The sequence below is a fragment of the Micrasema longulum genome, unplaced genomic scaffold (assembly GCF_059751315.1).
Source record: "Micrasema longulum isolate JH-2025_06_02 unplaced genomic scaffold, ASM5975131v1 h1tg000415l, whole genome shotgun sequence".
NCBI lineage: Eukaryota > Metazoa > Arthropoda > Insecta > Trichoptera > Brachycentridae > Micrasema > Micrasema longulum.
Window position 1 is genome coordinate 944,969 of NW_028277615.1, and position 17,429 is coordinate 962,397.

At 32.9% G+C, this 17,429-nt stretch overlaps 3 protein-coding genes across 7 annotated transcripts; 1 reads left to right on the forward strand and 2 right to left on the reverse strand.

Moving 5' to 3' along the window:
* The first annotated feature begins 128 nt into the window (after positions 1–128).
* On the forward strand, positions 129–5,407 carry LOC148281732 (28S rRNA (uridine-N(3))-methyltransferase). Its single transcript, XM_088226196.1, has 3 exons — positions 129–862; positions 4,504–4,776; positions 4,883–5,407. The coding sequence occupies exons 1-3, from the start codon at positions 285–287 to the stop codon at positions 5,295–5,297; spliced, it is 1,266 nt and encodes a 421-aa protein (XP_088082322.1). The 5' UTR covers positions 129–284; the 3' UTR covers positions 5,298–5,407.
* Positions 5,391–8,913, reverse strand: Rpe (ribulose-phosphate 3-epimerase). The gene is made up of 4 exons (XM_088226197.1): positions 8,463–8,913; positions 8,094–8,201; positions 6,057–6,278; positions 5,391–5,831 (listed from the first exon to the last, which is right to left on the reverse strand). Exons 1-4 carry the CDS (start codon positions 8,697–8,699, stop codon positions 5,715–5,717), a joined length of 684 nt encoding a protein of 227 aa, XP_088082323.1. The 5' UTR covers positions 8,700–8,913; the 3' UTR covers positions 5,391–5,714.
* Positions 8,914–11,176: 2,263 nt separating this feature from the next.
* LOC148281734 (interleukin-1 receptor-associated kinase 4-like) lies at positions 11,177–17,337 on the reverse strand. Of its 5 annotated transcripts, XM_088226201.1 has the most exons (5): positions 17,079–17,337; positions 16,836–17,005; positions 15,476–16,755; positions 14,322–14,511; positions 11,177–12,114 (listed from the first exon to the last, which is right to left on the reverse strand). In XM_088226201.1, the coding sequence occupies exons 1-5, from the start codon at positions 17,237–17,239 to the stop codon at positions 12,035–12,037; spliced, it is 1,881 nt and encodes a 626-aa protein (XP_088082327.1). In that variant the 5' UTR covers positions 17,240–17,337; the 3' UTR covers positions 11,177–12,034. The 5 variants fall into 5 exon arrangements, with proteins under 5 accessions (XP_088082327.1, XP_088082326.1, XP_088082328.1 ...); XM_088226200.1 differs by lacking the exon at positions 11,177–12,114 and having other exon boundaries at positions 13,904–14,511; XM_088226202.1 differs by lacking the exon at positions 11,177–12,114 and having other exon boundaries at positions 13,904–14,511; positions 16,891–17,005; positions 17,079–17,218.
* Between the last annotated feature and the right edge of the window lie 92 nt (positions 17,338–17,429).

Genomic DNA, 17,429 nt, shown 5'->3' on the forward strand with positions numbered 1-17,429 from the left:
TAAAAAATAATAGAACGTCACAATTTATCTTCGTTTAAAATGTATGGGAAACTAGTAACGCTTTTACATGATCAGTAAAATATATACTCTATGGCTTTAACAATATTTTGACAACTGACAGTTTTTCCATAGACAAAGCCATATGGCATGGTTTCGAGCACGTGTAAACAAACTGTGGCTGGGTTGCCTTATTTGTCAGTTTTTAATTGAAGTGTTAGTAATATAACATAAATGGTGAACTATTCAATTGTTTAACGTTGGTTTTTATAAATTTTATTAAGTATATGTCTTCTATAAACAATCACACAAATATGGATAGCACTAAAGTTATTCCCGAAGGCTTCAAATCGTGGAAAGATTATTCGCAACACAGAAAAAACCTTAAGCGAAAGTGGAATGAAGAAAAAATTATTAAAAAAATAGCTAAAACGGAAGAATGTAAGAGAAAAGAAGAAGCTTTAATTGAAGAGGAGGCTAAGAAATCGAAGGTATCTAATGTATCTACAATCAGCATTGCAGTGCCAGGTTCTATTTTAGAGAACGCTCAATCTCCGGAATTACGGTCATATTTGGCGGGACAAATTGCTAGAGCAGCTTGCATTTTTAGTGTAGACGAAATAATTGTTTATGACGACATTGGAGATAAAATAAATACAAGAAAATCCAAAATTGACGATATTGACGGAACAAAAATATCCAGGAAAAGTTGCGTACAGCTCGCAAGAATATTGCAGTACTTGGAGTGTCCACAGTATTTGAGAAAGTTTTTCTTTCCAATACATGAAGATTTGAAATTTGCCGGAATATTGAATCCATTAGATGCTCCGCATCATTTACGAGCTAATAATGACTTCCATTTCAGGTATTCTTTTCAGAATTGCTACTCTTCATAACTTATTTTTACAAGCGTGCCAGATGTTATCAGAATATCCAGAAATCTGAATAATTGGATTAACCATTAAAGTACGGCAATGTCTTGGAAGAAAATGCAAAATTTACTCTAAGATTGCATTTTTATTGCTTTCGAAATAATTTAGCGAATTGAAATCACATTGAAAACTTAAACATGTCCAGCAGAGTTGATGAATTCAGTGTTTTTTTTTGTTAATATACTATTCAACTAAGCCAAAAAAATGTTTTAAATGTTTTTATTTTTATTATTAAATTGTTATGTATTATCAGCCCTATGATGTTTTAAAGTTTTGTTTTTCGGAAATTACTCCGCGTATGATGTCTCAACTTCTATTCCCCTTCTTCTCGATAAGTTGTGCTGATTCCTCATTTGATTTCTTATTCTTATCAAGTAGATCGTTTTTTTATGCATTTTTAAGAAATTTCACTGTAAACTATTTTTTACCGTGCGTAATAATACATTTTTTGTATCCAATTTCCCATAAGGCTGAACTTCATTACTTTGACAAAGAAACTCCCTTATTTGTTAGTATAACATCTCCTTTATTTTTTTATTTACTATTTAGAAGATCCTTTACATAAAAACAGGATAACACTATTTGTATAATAATTACTGCTAACTTAACTCCAATACTGTTCATTATCTTTGTAAATGATGTAATAGATATTTTCGATGATCTAGAGGTATTGTTGTTTCCTCACAATATATAATTTTTTTTAAAGTAATAAACACTGTCAATGATTGTTTAACTCTACAGAAAAATGTTGATAAATTGTTTATGTGGTGTTCGACAAACAAGCTGCAACCAAACATTAAAAAATGTCAGATCATGTGATTTTTTTGAACAAATAATTCTAATCTTATTTGATTCTTATCGCAAACGATAAATTAGTTTCTGTTTCTGAAGTGCAAGATCTAGGCGTTATCTTCAATCAAAAGTTGTCTTTCGTCAGTCACATAAACTGCATAGCCAATAAATCCCTAAAAATGCTAGGCTATATTTTGCGAGTGACAAAAGATTTAAAAAATATCACTACTTTGAAATTGATGTATACAGCATGTTTGGTTAGGAACCAGTTGGAATACAACTCAACTATATGAACTGCGTATTATAGTTCTCACCAATATACTCGTGAAAGAGTTCAAAATAATTTTTTATACGTTTACCTTAAACTTGGAATCAGATATGAATTTATTAACTATGACTTTCTATTAAAAACTTTGAACTTGTTGAAACTAACTGAAAGAAGAAAAATTATAGATTTACTGAATTTATTTAAGATTGTTAACTGTACATGGAACTGCCCAAATCTATTAGCACTCATTAAGTTCAAGGTACCTGGACGAAGGACTCGTCAAGTACCTCCGTTTAGTTGCAACAATTTGCGAACAGTATACCTCATATAATGCTATTCTGAATCGACTCCATGTACTTGGCAATAACTATTCCGACGTTGCTGATATTTTTAACATAAAGTATAGTTTATATAAGTTAACTCTATTTAATCATTTCAAAGATGGTGAACGGTAATTTACATTTTTTATATTATATTGCTTTCGATGTTTACTTTTGTATGGGTACTATTCAGTGGCGGTATTTCCATAGAAGCCCATAAGCCGGGCTTGTCTATTAATTTTATTTCAAAATTGCCAAATCTGGACCAAACGCTTAAAAATAATTCATTTTGTTGTTTAAATTTCGCACCGCATAAGAATTAGAGAGCTGTTCGATGTTCGTACTGTTTGCATCCCGAGATCCGAACCGTATGAAATATGTTATTTATACAAAACTGCTGTGTTATTGTATTTATGTAACTTAATACTTTTCATTACAATATTTGAGTTTGTCCAAATGTTCGCAGCCAATGACAGGTCATAAGCTCTGTAAATGCCTAAACTTCCATATTCCCTTATTTAAGGTATTCTCCATCCCTGTCTGTTAATACTTTTCAGTTTGATTTTTATGTTTTTCACATTATATTGAAGTGTTCATATTATTTTAAATATGTATCTTTGTAAGGTAAAAAGCACTCTGTGCCGTGTATATTAATAAATAAATAAACTTAACTGTAAGCAGTGAAAAATTTTTTTTAAAGAATATTTAAAAAATGAAAGAAACGAAAAATAAATTCATGATATCTCAATAATAAGATAAAATAAAATAGAAATACAAAACAGGAATACCAAAATTTAAAATAGAAATATGTACATAATAAGCATAAAGCCCCTTTGAAACATTCTTAATATTTATATACATTTTATTCATATATAAACTCCTGATCGAATAGCCATTCTCTTATTTTGCCCTGGTCTCTTTTGGTAGTGTCATTTCGAAGATCGTTTGGCAACAAATTGAACACAACTGGAACCACATATTTTAGTGTTCCCATATTTATTACATATCTTTGGAATCACTAAACCGTCATTATGTGCGAATCTCGTATTATAACAATGTTCTAATATATTTTTGAATTCATTGCTTTTTTTGTTCTGAAATGATGCAGAACCACAAAAGCGCCGTAATAGTTCTACGTAGTACTCTTATTATTCCTCATTTTGTAGATATCATAGGAGACTATTTTTTAGCGATGGAATACTGTAAACTCTGTATCATTTTTATGTTCCTAATAGTTGAGTGACACTATATAGCCTCCACAAAGAAAAAATAAATAATTCTCAATGTACTTTTAGGCAGAATAAAAGATAACAAAAAGCACTAACTAGAGTCTGTAATCTATCACAAAGGTTAGATATTTTACAATCCCACTTGAAATGTATATTCCTAAATATTTCAATTCACTTTCAAATTGAATAATATTGCAGTTACGGGGAAATGGAATTTTATTATGTAGACGGTTAACATTATGGGCAGTGAAATTTTGCAGTGTATATTTTTTAATGTGAAATGATTTAATATGCAAACATTTAGTTTTTTTTGCATTAATAATGAGTCCAAAATCATCAAAATTTCTTCCCATCACCTTATTGATTAATGACTGTGTGCACAATAATAATATATCGTCATGATCGTAGAACAACAACGCATGTGATTTTCATTAACTTTGCACAAGAGCGGTTAATTTTTTTTTGACACATAACAACTCAATAAGTACAAAAGTATATCCTTTGAAACATGGGTTAGTTACTTATATTTTTTTTTAAACCTGGAGTATAAAGCCTTTATAAAACCTTTTCAAGATCTAATATAAAATAAAGTCAATGTTGCATTTTTCACACATCAGTCGTTCTACGATCAAGACAATATATAGTATATAATTGCGCCCTTGAGGTATTATATTACGAAAATGGCGCTTTATAAGTTATCCATAATAATAATAGTAAGTTTAAAATGATCAATGTCATTTATAACCATTAGCTGTTATTAATCACCTATGAAATCACCTATTAAGTAGGAACCTACACAGATTCAAGATAAAAATAGACTTATTTAAATTATTTTTTACTTTCAAACAATATATTTTTGAATTCTGTTTGCTTTTACACTAGCCATTCCAATTACTTGCTCTCTCGTTCTTCGTGTCTTAAAGATATTATATATTATGCAATCAATGTTTGGATTTGTTTTCTAGGGAGGGAGTAACGATGAATAAAAATGTAAAGCCTGGCAGGGGATCACAGGTGAATGTTGGCCTATTACAAGATGTATCCGTTGACAAACTGATTACACCGAGTATTCGTGTGACTGTTCGAATGCTTCCTACTCCTCCTGGAAGTAAGAAGCTGCGCGGTAAAGTGGAAAGCTTGGCAACTCCGCGAGCTGAAACCGGCGTATACTGGGGCTATGTTGTGAGAATCGCAAACACTTTGAGTGAAGTTTTTTCTAAATCTCCGTATAAGAATGGGTGAGTCATTTGTTGGATTCATTAATCACAATTCGGTACTTCTTACCTCCACTGGTATAATGTTAATCACACACATCATATAATCAAAACGCATTTTTTTTTACAGATATGATGTTACCATTGGCACCTCTGATAAAGGTGTGAGCTTGGACAGTATATCAGAAAAACAAATTAAATACGACCATGCCTTAATATTGTTTGGTGGCCTCCAAGGTATTGAGGCTGCACTGGAAAGTGATGAACAGTTAGCCGTTGATGATCCAAGTCTTCTATTTGACCATTATATCAATTCTGTTCCAACACAGGGGTCTAGAACTATCAGAACGGAAGAAGCAATCTTAGTAACAATGTCCGCACTTAGAAACAAGATTGATCAGAAAAACAAAGTTAAAGAGTTTACTTTTAGTGATAAAATTGCGCAGAGTTGTGACTTAGCGAAAATGAGTAAATCTGAAATAATTAAGGATTCAGAAGGGAGAAAACTAACTGTAGAACAAGATGATTTGAGTAGATTTGATTAAGTTACATAATTCCTTTAGGTATATGAAAAATATTTTATGTATTTTGCTATAATACTTATTCAATAAACCTGTATTATTTTTTAAAAAATACAATTTTATGTAAACATACATTTTAATGTTTCTTTTTATTTATATTACAAAGGAAAAGTTAACATAGCATTGTATAAAAACAAACATCCTTATTAAAATATCACCTTAGCATTATTGCCAAATATTGCCAAATCGTACTTAAAAATTATTTTGTAAAGTATGATCAAACTGGAATATTTTGAGCTAGGCCCATTAAATTCTCCTTAATTTCATTATGCAGAGGGAAAATGCATTAAAACACTCTGTTTGGCACATTGGAATGTAATAGCATTGAAAGTTATGTACCCCAGTTATCTCACAAAAAATAAACACTAAAAAATGGATGGCTTAAACATTGCATTTGTGGATGGAACTTTCTACTGTATTTTTGAGATTGGCAATTACAGATCTTGGATCTGGAGATCCTGTTATTGCAGTACCAGACACAATCATATTAGCACCAGCCTGAAATAAATAAACAAGAATATGAATTATTTCCTGTTTTGTATTTAATGCAGTGAAAGAAAATAGAAAGCAAAATAAAAACCCAACATTTTTTTAATTAAATAGATAATAATACATGTTTACTATGTAAGGCCACCTTTAAATTAATAAAGATTAAAAATAAATTTGCCATGCGTTGTGATAATAAAATTATAGGAATATAAGATAAAAAAGAGATATTCTTACTTCAGCACAAGCACTAATTGTTGATAATCCTACTCCCCCGTCAACTTCAATATCTAGAAGAGGATACTCTTTCCTGAGCCATCGAACTTTCTCCATTTGATCAAACATAAACTTCTGCCCTCCGAATCCTGGCTCCACGGTCATTATTAGCACCATGTCAGCCAGGGGAATGTATTCTGCTACCGAAGTCACTGGAGTGCCAGGCTTTAATGCAAGGCCGACCTACAGATAAATATGCATAGTATAAAGTACAAGTCAGGCATTATCGTCTAGGTGAGTAATGATATGTAAATACAATACTATTTCTTATTTGAAATTTACAAGGGTATATATATTGTTGCCGTTCAGGCAAAAATCACTAACCCTAAAAATGACAATTTTTAGTTAAATATGCCATTCGAAGCGTAAAATTATGTAACCCATAGACTGCTAAACAAAGATATATCGTTCTAAATCCGGGTCATAAAATTCTAACAAGATTGTTGCTTCATTTATACCCGATTCGTGGTGTAGTGGTTGGTGCATATGCTTAATCAGTAAGGTCTCAGTTTGATTAAATTAGGGTTTTAATTATATATATATTTAAAAAGTGAGTTATTTATGTAATACTTTCCACGGTTTCCTGACTGATCATCATAATTTACTGTAAAAAAGGATAAACTATAATATAGACATGCTCTTGCTTAACTCTTTGAAGTGTTCACAGTGGTATAAAAAACGTACCACACATTCGATTAAAAAAAATATATATACTAGAACCGTGGTAAATATTAATTACAACATTGATAATAGGCATTTAAACTGACTGATTTAAAGAGTTGTTTACTTTCTTACTGGCATGATAATTGTAAAATTTATACAACCCAGGAAAAGCGTTTTCCATTTTATTTTATTTACTTTTTTTTTTTTTTTTAATATTTTTTTTATACTTATTAATTAAAGAAGTAACTAGCACAGACAACAGTCGGATATCGCCGGTTCGGCCCTTCTAGCCTCGCTTTATCGGCCTGCAGGCCTCAATTGATCGGCCCTTAGTTGATTAATTAAGATCTCGGGCACTATGAAATTTCACTTCTTTCTAAATGTAATAATGAACCGAGTTGTGGTCCCGTGGCTAGTGTTGCGGACTCACAAATCGGAGGTCTGAGTTTCGCACCCCGTTCTACCACAACTTGGTTCCCATTAATAATAATGAGTTATTTATGGCCCCCAAAATTGAAATAGTTACGTAAATCATAAGAACATAAATTTTTCTTTTTAAAAAAATAACAAAAAGAGTAATAAATCACTCGGAATAAAGCTACCAAAACCAAATAAAATTTATAGATACATAATATACTAAATATCCCCGTGGTGTAGTGGTTAAAATGCATGACTCACGCACGGAAGGTTTCGGGTTCGATTCCCAGTGAGAACACAAAAATTAAGTGCGCCCGGCGCCCAGCCTGTTCTCAGTGAACGATGAAACTAGCCGATGACCTCAGCATATTCCTCCATACAAAAAAGTACACTATATTTTACATCTTTTACCTAGTCGCGGTATTTTAGTATTAAAGCAAGTTTGCAATCTACAAATATTATTTGAAGATTATCTATTTGGAAACTAGTATTTCGAACATTATTTCCGAAGGACAATTTTTCTTAGATGGGATACCGTTGACATATTACGTATCACATAGGACATGTGGCGTTCCAAGTGGCCATTTTTGTCATTATTCATTTTAAAAGGCCAGTGCTTGGGGTTAACATTTCATTTTAATGTAAATATCTGCTGAATGTCATTATGGTATTTCTTAATAAACTTTTGTACAAATTTAGTGTTAAAATAGTGTAGAATTAAGCTACGTGCATCCTGAAGTTAATAATAATTGATGTTTGAGTTGATTTTCACAGAACCACAGAAAAAAATAGCCATTTATAATTATATTACCTGTATATACAAATTGATGAACATTTTTTGAAGATTAACTGTAAAAAAAACACTGCTCGCCATTGTTTCACAGTAATTATCCCATTAAAGGAAACATAAGTAAATACCTTCATTCCAGCTTCGTTTACTTTTCTGCAGACTATGGCAACATCTTCAACTGGTTCAATATGAAATGTGTACTGATCCACTCCAGCATCAGCCATTGGTTCAATCCACTAAAACAAAACAAAAGTTGTGTTGTATAATATAACCCTGTCCCGTACTCACAATCATATTATTGAATCAATCAAATATAAATGTGGTTAATGGTATACGCATTATGAACCATTCTTTTCCAACCAATGTTTTAAGACAATTTCGGCTTTATAGCATTGTACTTACATATCAAATTAAAGATATTAGTAAAAATCAAAACAATTTTAATTGTCAATACAATTGAGATATAGAAAATAAAATGTGTTTAAACTAAAATATACCTTTAAGGGATCAGAAACCATCATATGGGTTTCAAAAAACGCATTTTTAATTTTTGACCGCAAGCACTTGACAACAGGGTGACCAAATGTTAGGTTAGGAACAAAGTGTCCATCCATAACATCCAAATGTAAATAATCAGCTCCGCTGTTCATCAACCTCTGAGACTCTTCATAAAGCTGTGCTAAGTCAGCGTTTAGGATTGAAGGTCCTATTTTACATTTAACAGAACTGGCCATAGCGTTTACCACCCTCGCGATACAAATTCAAATAAATGACACCGAATGTCAAAGTCAAACTAACGTATATGTCAAATAAGTATTGCCACAACTCCTGTTCCTGAATAGCGGGCTGAATATTATTGCCAGTGAATAAACGTTTTGAAATTGATCACCGACAACGATACATTTGTGTGCTTCGTTCTTCTATTCTCTCTATAAAAAATATACTATCTCGTCACTGTCACTAACAGATCAAGGATGACGGCGAACCTTTTTGAGAAGTGGGTTAAGTTTCGTTCATTATTTTTTTAGTAGGTACTGGCTCCGCTAAGTCAGTGACGTCACTTGAAAATAAAAATAAAAACTTTACAAAAATCAACGCGTGGGTCATTTCAAAAGCCTGTGTGGGTCAATGTCTGACCCACGGGTTATAGGTTCGCCATCACTGATCTAGCACTTACAACTAAGTGTGGTAACCGGCAACCCTGTTTTATTTTATTTGGGATTTTTACAGCTATTACATAAACAAAATAAGTAGAAAAATATTAACAATGCTAGTACTTCAAATATAAACTTTAAACCATTCTACTTTTGTCTCTAATAATATATTTATTTTAAAAGGAAATTTAAATAAGATACATCTTCTTCTGCAGCCTTATACTCTCCACTGCTGGATAAAAGCCTCTTCCAAACGTCTCCATTCCTTCCTATAGCCCGCTTTCATCATTCACGTTTTACCGGCAATAGAGGCAATGTCGTCGACCCATCTTTTCTGTGGCCTTCCAACACTTTTCAAGATACATACTTAAAAAACATTTATTTGTAGATATTCATCTGAATATTATGTAGATAGTATGCATTGACCTATTAATATGGTAGTAACATTGACATATTAACATTGTTCCGGACACGCAAAGAACGTTAGAATGGGCAAATGAAAGTGATGTAAATGATATATGTAAATGTGTGAATTAATAAACGAAGCTAGGAACCCGGTATTTGTGTGACTGAGCGCTAGGCTCCCAATAAAGATAAATGATTCGCTTTCGAGCCTGGCCTCAGTAATACCGGGGGAATATAGCCAGGGATTAATCTTTATGTATGTATTTATGTATTTCATGTTTGTAAGGCCCTGAAAAGGGCCTATATTGTATTGCCTATATTGTGTATTGTATTGTCATGTTGCGCGCGTCGCGGCTACCGACGAAATGGCCCGTACGGGCATTGAGCGCCCGTATTTACGCCACCTGCGGCTGGCGGCATGTAGCGAGTGGCGGGGGAGAACTACCCCTACCACTCCAAGGCAGCCGGCGCGGGTGGGATGGCTGACTCACGGAGCCCGACGCGCACCGCTTTATAAGGCGATTATTTTGTAGGAATAAATTAGTTGAGTTCCTAACTCTGAACCTTGAACACGTGTTTTATTCCGTTCTCCGCCCTGTTCGCCCTCCTGCACTTCGCTCTTCGCTCCGCTCTGCCTGCTGACTGCCTTCGCCTCTCTGCACCACTTGGACCGGGTGGAAAGTCCTTTTCAGGGCTATTGAGGTTGACTTGCGGTCGGCGCAGCTGTGCTCCTACCTTCCGACTTTGTCTTTGACTCTGTCTGGGAGGGCGGCTTCCCACTTACGCCGGGAAGCTTGACTGCGGCAGACGCGGGTGACGAACCGGCGAATTAATCGTGGTAACGCGTACGTTACAAACATTAAAACATTTAAGTGAGCAAGTGAAAATCCTGGATGGAAGTTCATTGTAATTTATTATAGAAATAAAAGACGAGTAATACTTTTATCCACATATTTGGAATATCCGGTGACCGGTTTCATCGCTTCGCAACAAGTCTCGAAGATGTCGCGAAAGCGTTGAAACCGGTCACTGGATATTCCAAATTTGTGGATTGAAGTATCGCTCATCTTTTATTTCTAATTTCTATAATAAATAAGATTAACATTTATTAAAATTTCACTAATGTAGTTCTTTAAATAAAATTATTACTCGACCAATGTTTTGTACATGTCCAAATGTTTGCAGACTGGCTTGATTTCCTCCCTACGGAGTTATTTAGATCTAAATTTGTTGCAACAGAGAGGGAAAACATTTTTGTTAGTGGAATTTATTTATTTATTTATTATATCCCTGCCCTAGTTCCACAGGGAAACAACTAGAAATCGGTGCAACAGAGATAAAGCCAATCAAAGTTTTGGCCTATTTTGTCATTCCAATATTAATGTATAAAAAATCGATTTTGTATATTTTTTTCATTTCAATACCTTTAAAATTTGTCCTAGAATTGTATTTACTCAAATTTATTTAATAAAAAAACATTACTTGGTTTTGTTTGGGCTTTTTTTGACATGTTTCTGTGTGGAAATCAGAATGGTGAGTGATAAATGTATCTTTGTTCTATTCCATAGAGCAACAAGTCTGAAATAATAATATTCACTTATTTTATATAAATGTTTTTAATGAATTTGATCATTATTTTGAATGGTATTTGTTACAAGTACATTTAATGAACAATTTGACATTAATTATCTGAATAAAAAAAAAAATTTACAATGGGAGGTGATCTCTTATTATTTGAATTATTATTTGAATTAAGTTTCAATCAAATTTCTGGGCACTTCTATTCAAGCGTCAAATTCGGTTTCAAACCTTGGTGTAATCCTTGAAAGAAATTTGTCTTACACTTCCCATGCTAGGAAAGCCGTGAATTTGGGAAAGAAAAGAAAGACGTTGCACACTTGGCCAGGCTGGGGATTGTCTTTTGAAACTTCATTGGTCTATTATAAATCCATTTTCCTAGGCATCGTATGCTATGCAGCTGGCTGTTGGGCACACCAATGTGAGTTGCAATATTTCAGGTGAATTATTTTAAGCGGACAAAGGCAACCTCTTCTGGCTCTTTCTAGAGCATAAAGGACATGCTCAACGGATGCACTCCCGGTTCTAACGGGCTTGTTTCCTTTAGATCTGGAGGTTCAGCGACGATCTGCTAATTTCCACCTAAAAAGAAGTTCCCCTGTTATTGGTGGCGTCCGTCTACTCCCAACTGAAGGAATGCCTCAATCAAATATTTAAAAAAAGACTTTAAATGCTCTTCTCAATGCTTGGCAATCGCAATGGGAATCTTCCTCTTCAGGGAGGGTTACCTTTCATTTTTTTCCTTCAATCCATCAGTGCTTAGAATCTTCTTGGGTTATCCCCGATCACTGGACTACGCAGTTTTTATCAGGTCATGGTAAATTTAATCAAAAATGATTTGTTTTTAATATTGTTGACTCCCCTTCGTGCTGCTGCGGATATCCTAACCAATCTTCTGAACACATCCTGTGGTCTTGTCCCTTTCCCCTTCTCTATGATAACCGAATGGAGCTTCTCGCTACTATCCGTAGCCCTGTTATAGGTCCTGTCGGATATGCAGATCTGGTGGATTCTAAAAAGAATTTTAAGGCTTTTAAAAAGTTTTCTAATCATTTAGGCGAATTGATCATGTCCAATCAATTTAATCCCAGTCAGTGAAGAATTCAATTCCCTTTCTTCTCAATCCAATGAAGTACATATTATGTACTTCTGGATTACTTTCTTTCAGCACAAAGATGCTAAGGCTACCAGATTTCAGAGAGCTCCTTCGGGCAGCTTTTCTCGTTTGACAACGAGAAAATTTTCCGTGTATGTGAGCATCGCCAAGGAGACTTATGTCCTCAGATGCGGTGTGCGGTATGTGGTGGGCAAGCTATTATTTGAATGTGTACAAATTAATACTTGGAGACAAATTAATTACTGGATTATACCCAGCTGGTCTAATAAAAACATTATTGAAATCTCAACAGAGAAGCTCTGAAAACAAATATGGGTTATCTAGGCATTTACAGGGCTTCTTACCAGAATAATAATACCAACCGTGATTACCTTATAATAGTTATGTGATAACGTCACAATGTTTTAATTAAAATATCTATCTATACCATCACGCCCCATGACTCCCTTGCGGGGTAGGTAGAGAGGAGTGAGCGCCACTCACTTCTATCCTGATATTCACCCTTTCCCTGGGCCTGGGTTCCCTCACATTCATGCTGTTCCTTATACATGCTCCTCTATTCCTATAACAATTTCGGACTTGTTTCCGTGTGGAACTGGGACAGCAATATATTCGGCCTAAGCCAATTACAACAGTTACATGAAAAAAACATAAATATAAGAAACTGAACTAAAAGAACATAAAACTATGTAGCAAAGACAAACAAGGGCAATACAATAATGGTAGACAATATATTCATAAAAACGAAAGACATAAGACTTCGAGCTAAACCATGGCAATCCAACTTCATCCAACACTGTTTTTGTCGCGATAAGATCTATGAAAAAGCTTTTCATTTCGTAGATTTTTTATTGGTAACTAAAATTTAAAAATAAGTTATGGTTTATGTTTCTTGCTATGTATTCTGTTTTTATTTCTCATTTTTCTGAGTTTTAAAATATTTTTATATATAAACAGTCGAACTCGGTTATAACGATCACGGAAATAGCTAGATCTCAGATGTAACGAGGAAACGTTAGTTGACATTTTAGTTCATGGTTTTCTCCGTACAATTATTCACTGTTATAACGAGCTACATCTCGGACATACTGAACAAAAATATTGTCAAAAATTACACAAAAAAACTTCAATTGTTAAAAACATCATTCTCGAAATAAGAACCTAAATAATAAAATCCGAACGGTCGGCTAACGTTAAATATAAATACCGCCGGGCGTTGGGATCGGATTATGTTTATGATAGCTATGTAAGTGTCTAGGTGCCTAATTGGATATTTCACTGACAATATTGAAAAATGAACACACATGGTTTTAAAAAATCCAATCTTTGTGAACTTTAACTTCGCAAAGATCAACAGATGAAAGAATTTAAGGAATATAGATGTTCAAATATGGGCAGAATGGTGAATGTTACACAGTTTGTAAAGTGGCCACTTAAACCAGCCAATGACAGGTCATAAGCCCTGTAAATGCCTAGACTTTCATATACTTTTTTCAAAAATGTTTTCCCTCTCCGTTGCAAGCAATAAAATTATTATTTGCCATAAACTATCACTAAGAAATTCAAGGAATTTGGAAGTCGTCTAAAAAAAGTAACAACTTAAAAAATGCATACTAGGTACAATAATCAAAAATTAAATATTTAAAATATTCATTATTGTTACAGTATAAAATAACAAAGATTAATTTTTACAAATGCTTTTTATAAAATTTGATGATTGTGTTTTAGAACACAATAATATATACTCTCCATCTTTATTCTGACAGCCATTTTTACATTTTATGTATCACAATAAAATTTATTTACTAAACGGCACAAGTGCCTTTTACAATACAAAATATAACAGCATAATGAATAAAGTTACATAAAAATAAAAATTAACATCAAAACTAGACTAATATATTACAATTACGATTAAATAAATTCTTTCAATCTTTTAACAACATCTGTAATAAGTGGTCTCTTTCTTTTATCTTCGAAACAGTGTCGTGCAAGGGAAAACAAATTTTCAGCAGATTCCCATATTCCAGCATTTTTGTCTAACAAAGGCTGAATGAATCCATCAGAACACATGTCATCCACATGCGTGACAATGTCAGTACCAGGTCTTGTATCATCCATTGGTGGCAGGCCAGTGAGAAGCTCCAAAAGAACTACACCAAAACTAAAGACATCCATTTTAACAGAAACATCGCCTCTAAATGCTTCAGGAGCCATGTACGCTGTGGTACCCATTACATTTGACGTTACAGTCTGGTTGGGTAACAACTTTACAAGTCCAAAATCACAGAGCTGCAAAAATAATAATGTAATTTGAAGAATTATGATACTATTATTCAATGAATATAAAAAACGACAATGTAAAGATAAAATGTTTGTTAATAATATTGATGTTTTTTGTTGATATTTCTTGATAAAATTCCATAGTTAATGATTTTGATAAAATTATAAATAAAGTAATCAATAAAACTTCTTAGTTTAGTTTTACTTTTTTATTCATTTGACCGACGAGAGCTTTTGCCTAAGTAAGCATCTTCAAGACTGATAAATTGTTTACAACATTTAAAGCATTTATATTATTTCTAACATATTTTGGAAATAAGAAGATCAAATAAATATTTTAACAGGGGACAGAAAACATAAATATTTACAACTAGTTTGCTAAACAGTTAATTTTTGGGAGTTATTGGACCGAATTGGGATTAAGCATTTATTATTTAAAAGGTTGGAAAAGAACGATTAAAATACTTATTTGATCTTCTTATCTCCAAAATATGTTAGAAATAGTATAAATGCTGTAAACGTTGTAAACAATTTACCAGTCTTGAAGATGCCTACTTAGGCGAAAGCGCTTGTTGGTCAAATTAATAAAAAAGTAAAACTAAACCAAGAAGTTTTATTGATAACTTTATTTATAATTTTATCAAAACCATTAAAATGTTTGTTGTATTGACATGACTATTATATCAACAATGTTTGAGTATGTCCAAATGCTTGCAGACCCAGACTTCCATATTCCCTTCTCAAAAATATTTTCCCTCTCTGTTGAAATAAATTTAAATATGTCTAATATGTATTTAAACACCGAAAGAAGCAGTCGAACTTGATTTTAACAAGTGATAAAATTATTTTAAAAAGTGGAAAGCCTATTTGGTAAATTCACTAAGTGAATTCCATGTTAAAATAAGATATTTTTATAGCTGAGAATAATTTTCAATATTATCGAATTAAATTAGAAATAAAAAACAAATCTGACCTTTGGAATGTTTGATTTGGTAAGAAGAATATTTGCTGATTTGATATCTCTGTGTATAAGGGGAGTAGAGAAACCATAATGCAAGAATTCTATCGCAAGTGCAGTTTCTAGTGCTATGTTATGTCTGACTAGCGAAGGTAGATTTGAATTTCTAGAAATATTCTCTCGTAAAGAACCTCCATCTATATACTCATAAACCATACAATAACTTGGTCCATCGCATGAATACCCTAATAAAGTGAGGATATTACTATGACTGTATTTAGAAAGAATTTCAACTTCGGTTTTGAATTGTTTAGATATGATCGGTTCTCGGTTATGTCCAGCGGGTCCAAAAAGTTTTAATTTTTTTACAGCGACAGGGTGATTTAGTAACCCCGAAGTTAAATATACTGTTCCAAAACCACCATCCCCAATTTTCTTCGCTGATGATTGGTTTTCTTCAAATGACTCAACGAAGTTATTTGTCGCTTTTTGTAATTCGTCGTAAGAGAAGTGCGGAAGGATTGTGTTTAGCGAACTACTTGTAATAGGCAAACTATCATTATTAGTGTTTTTTGAATTATCATTTAGTAATGCGCTCAGTTCTGGAATGTACGAACCTGAACTAAGATAAGTTTCAGGCTTTGAGGCATCTTGTAAAAAACTAATGTTTGGGATGTTTTGCTTGATACTTTGTAACATATTAAAGTCTGGTATGTTTAGTTCAGAACTAGATAGTGATGCATTAGAAATATTCATGTTCACAGCTTCTAGGTTAGTGTTGCTGGAATTGCTGGTATGGCCATTGTCAACAGAATTAAAAATAATTTCACTATTGCCATTTTGAGAGTGAATCTCACTTGGTTCTTCAGAATTTATAGCACCACTTTTAAGTAACATACTAATGGCAGGAATATCAATACTTTCCTTAAAACTATCTGTAACATTATTGGAATCACTGTCTCCTGTCATATTGGTGTCATTATTTGCATCTGAAGAGACATTTGTTGATTTTGTTGAAACAGAGGAAAGAGTAACTGAATTTGCACTGTTATTAGAACTTGCGCTTGCTAATGTGAGAAAGTTATTGCGGTGATCGGAATTTTTGTCAGGTGAAAGTTTATGGTCGAGATTTTTGTTATATGTTTGGGGAATGTCAGTAGTCAAATTAGGATAAGAGATGTTTTCCAGAACACTTTCAACATTGATTTTATCTAGTTCCTTTTTCGCTAGAATATGTGGTAATGATACTTCCACTCTGGCAGCTGGTCCAGTATCTGGTCTTTTAGGCAGAGAAACTAAAAAGTTTAAAAAAAATGGTGAACATTCAATATAAAAGGTTAGAATGCAGAGTTAGTAATGAAGAAAATATTGATACTTTTTAATAATTTATCCGAGACATAATCGGCTGCTCTAAATAGTTCTGCTTGTACCAGAATATTTCGTAAGGTTGTAAGTGTAGGGCGTGTTCTTCCTGATGTGCCCCATTCATCAAATAGGATCGCTGTACAGGGACGTTTTTGTTTGATACTTTCCGATTCTATTAGTCTGTAAGTTAACACAGAATTAAAAGTAAGAAAAACAAAAAATAAATTCTAAGAATGAAATAAAAAGGAATTACTTCATATCTTCGTTAGTATACTTTGGTTTAAAATTTTTACTCTCGAGTTCTTTAGGAATACAAGACATAAGTTTTTTCCAGGAATCGGCACCCTCTAAAATTTGAATTAGACCATAAATATGTCCAATATCCACTTTACGAATTTCAGTAACAGGGTCCATACTTTAATGTTTTTTTTATATAAAAAATTGATAAATAAATTTTAATTAAAATAAAAACAAATTTGTAATAAAACTTTACATATGACACTTATCTGACATCTGACAGGACCAGAGACTATTCGATATACGAGAGGCTCATAGACTAAATTAATAAATTTCATAATATGCATAACTATGGTTCGTGTTTTTG

What these genes read in the sequence shown, in the direction of transcription:
- LOC148281732 (XM_088226196.1), top strand. Translation starts at nt 285, where the DNA reads ATGTCTTCTATAAACAATCACACAAATATGGATAGCACTAAAGTTATT. An exon ending in AATAATGACTTCCATTTCAG is followed by an intron (nt 863 to 4,503) that starts GTATTCTTTTCA and finishes TTTGTTTTCTAG; the next exon opens with GGAGGGAGTAACGATGAATA. An exon ending in AAATCTCCGTATAAGAATGG is followed by an intron (nt 4,777 to 4,882) that starts GTGAGTCATTTG and finishes TTTTTTTTACAG; the next exon opens with ATATGATGTTACCATTGGCA.
- Rpe (XM_088226197.1), bottom strand. Translation starts at nt 8,699, where the DNA reads ATGGCCAGTTCTGTTAAATGTAAAATAGGACCTTCAATCCTAAACGCT. An exon ending in TGGTTTCTGATCCCTTAAAG is followed by an intron (nt 8,202 to 8,462) that starts GTATATTTTAGT and finishes GTTTTGTTTTAG; the next exon opens with TGGATTGAACCAATGGCTGA. An exon ending in TAAACGAAGCTGGAATGAAG is followed by an intron (nt 6,279 to 8,093) that starts GTATTTACTTAT and finishes ATTTATCTGTAG; the next exon opens with GTCGGCCTTGCATTAAAGCC.
- LOC148281734 (XM_088226200.1), bottom strand. Translation starts at nt 17,239, where the DNA reads ATGGACCCTGTTACTGAAATTCGTAAAGTGGATATTGGACATATTTAT. An exon ending in TATACTAACGAAGATATGAA is followed by an intron (nt 17,006 to 17,078) that starts GTAATTCCTTTT and finishes GTTAACTTACAG; the next exon opens with ACTAATAGAATCGGAAAGTA. An exon ending in CCAAATCAAACATTCCAAAG is followed by an intron (nt 14,512 to 15,475) that starts GTCAGATTTGTT and finishes TTATTTTTGCAG; the next exon opens with CTCTGTGATTTTGGACTTGT.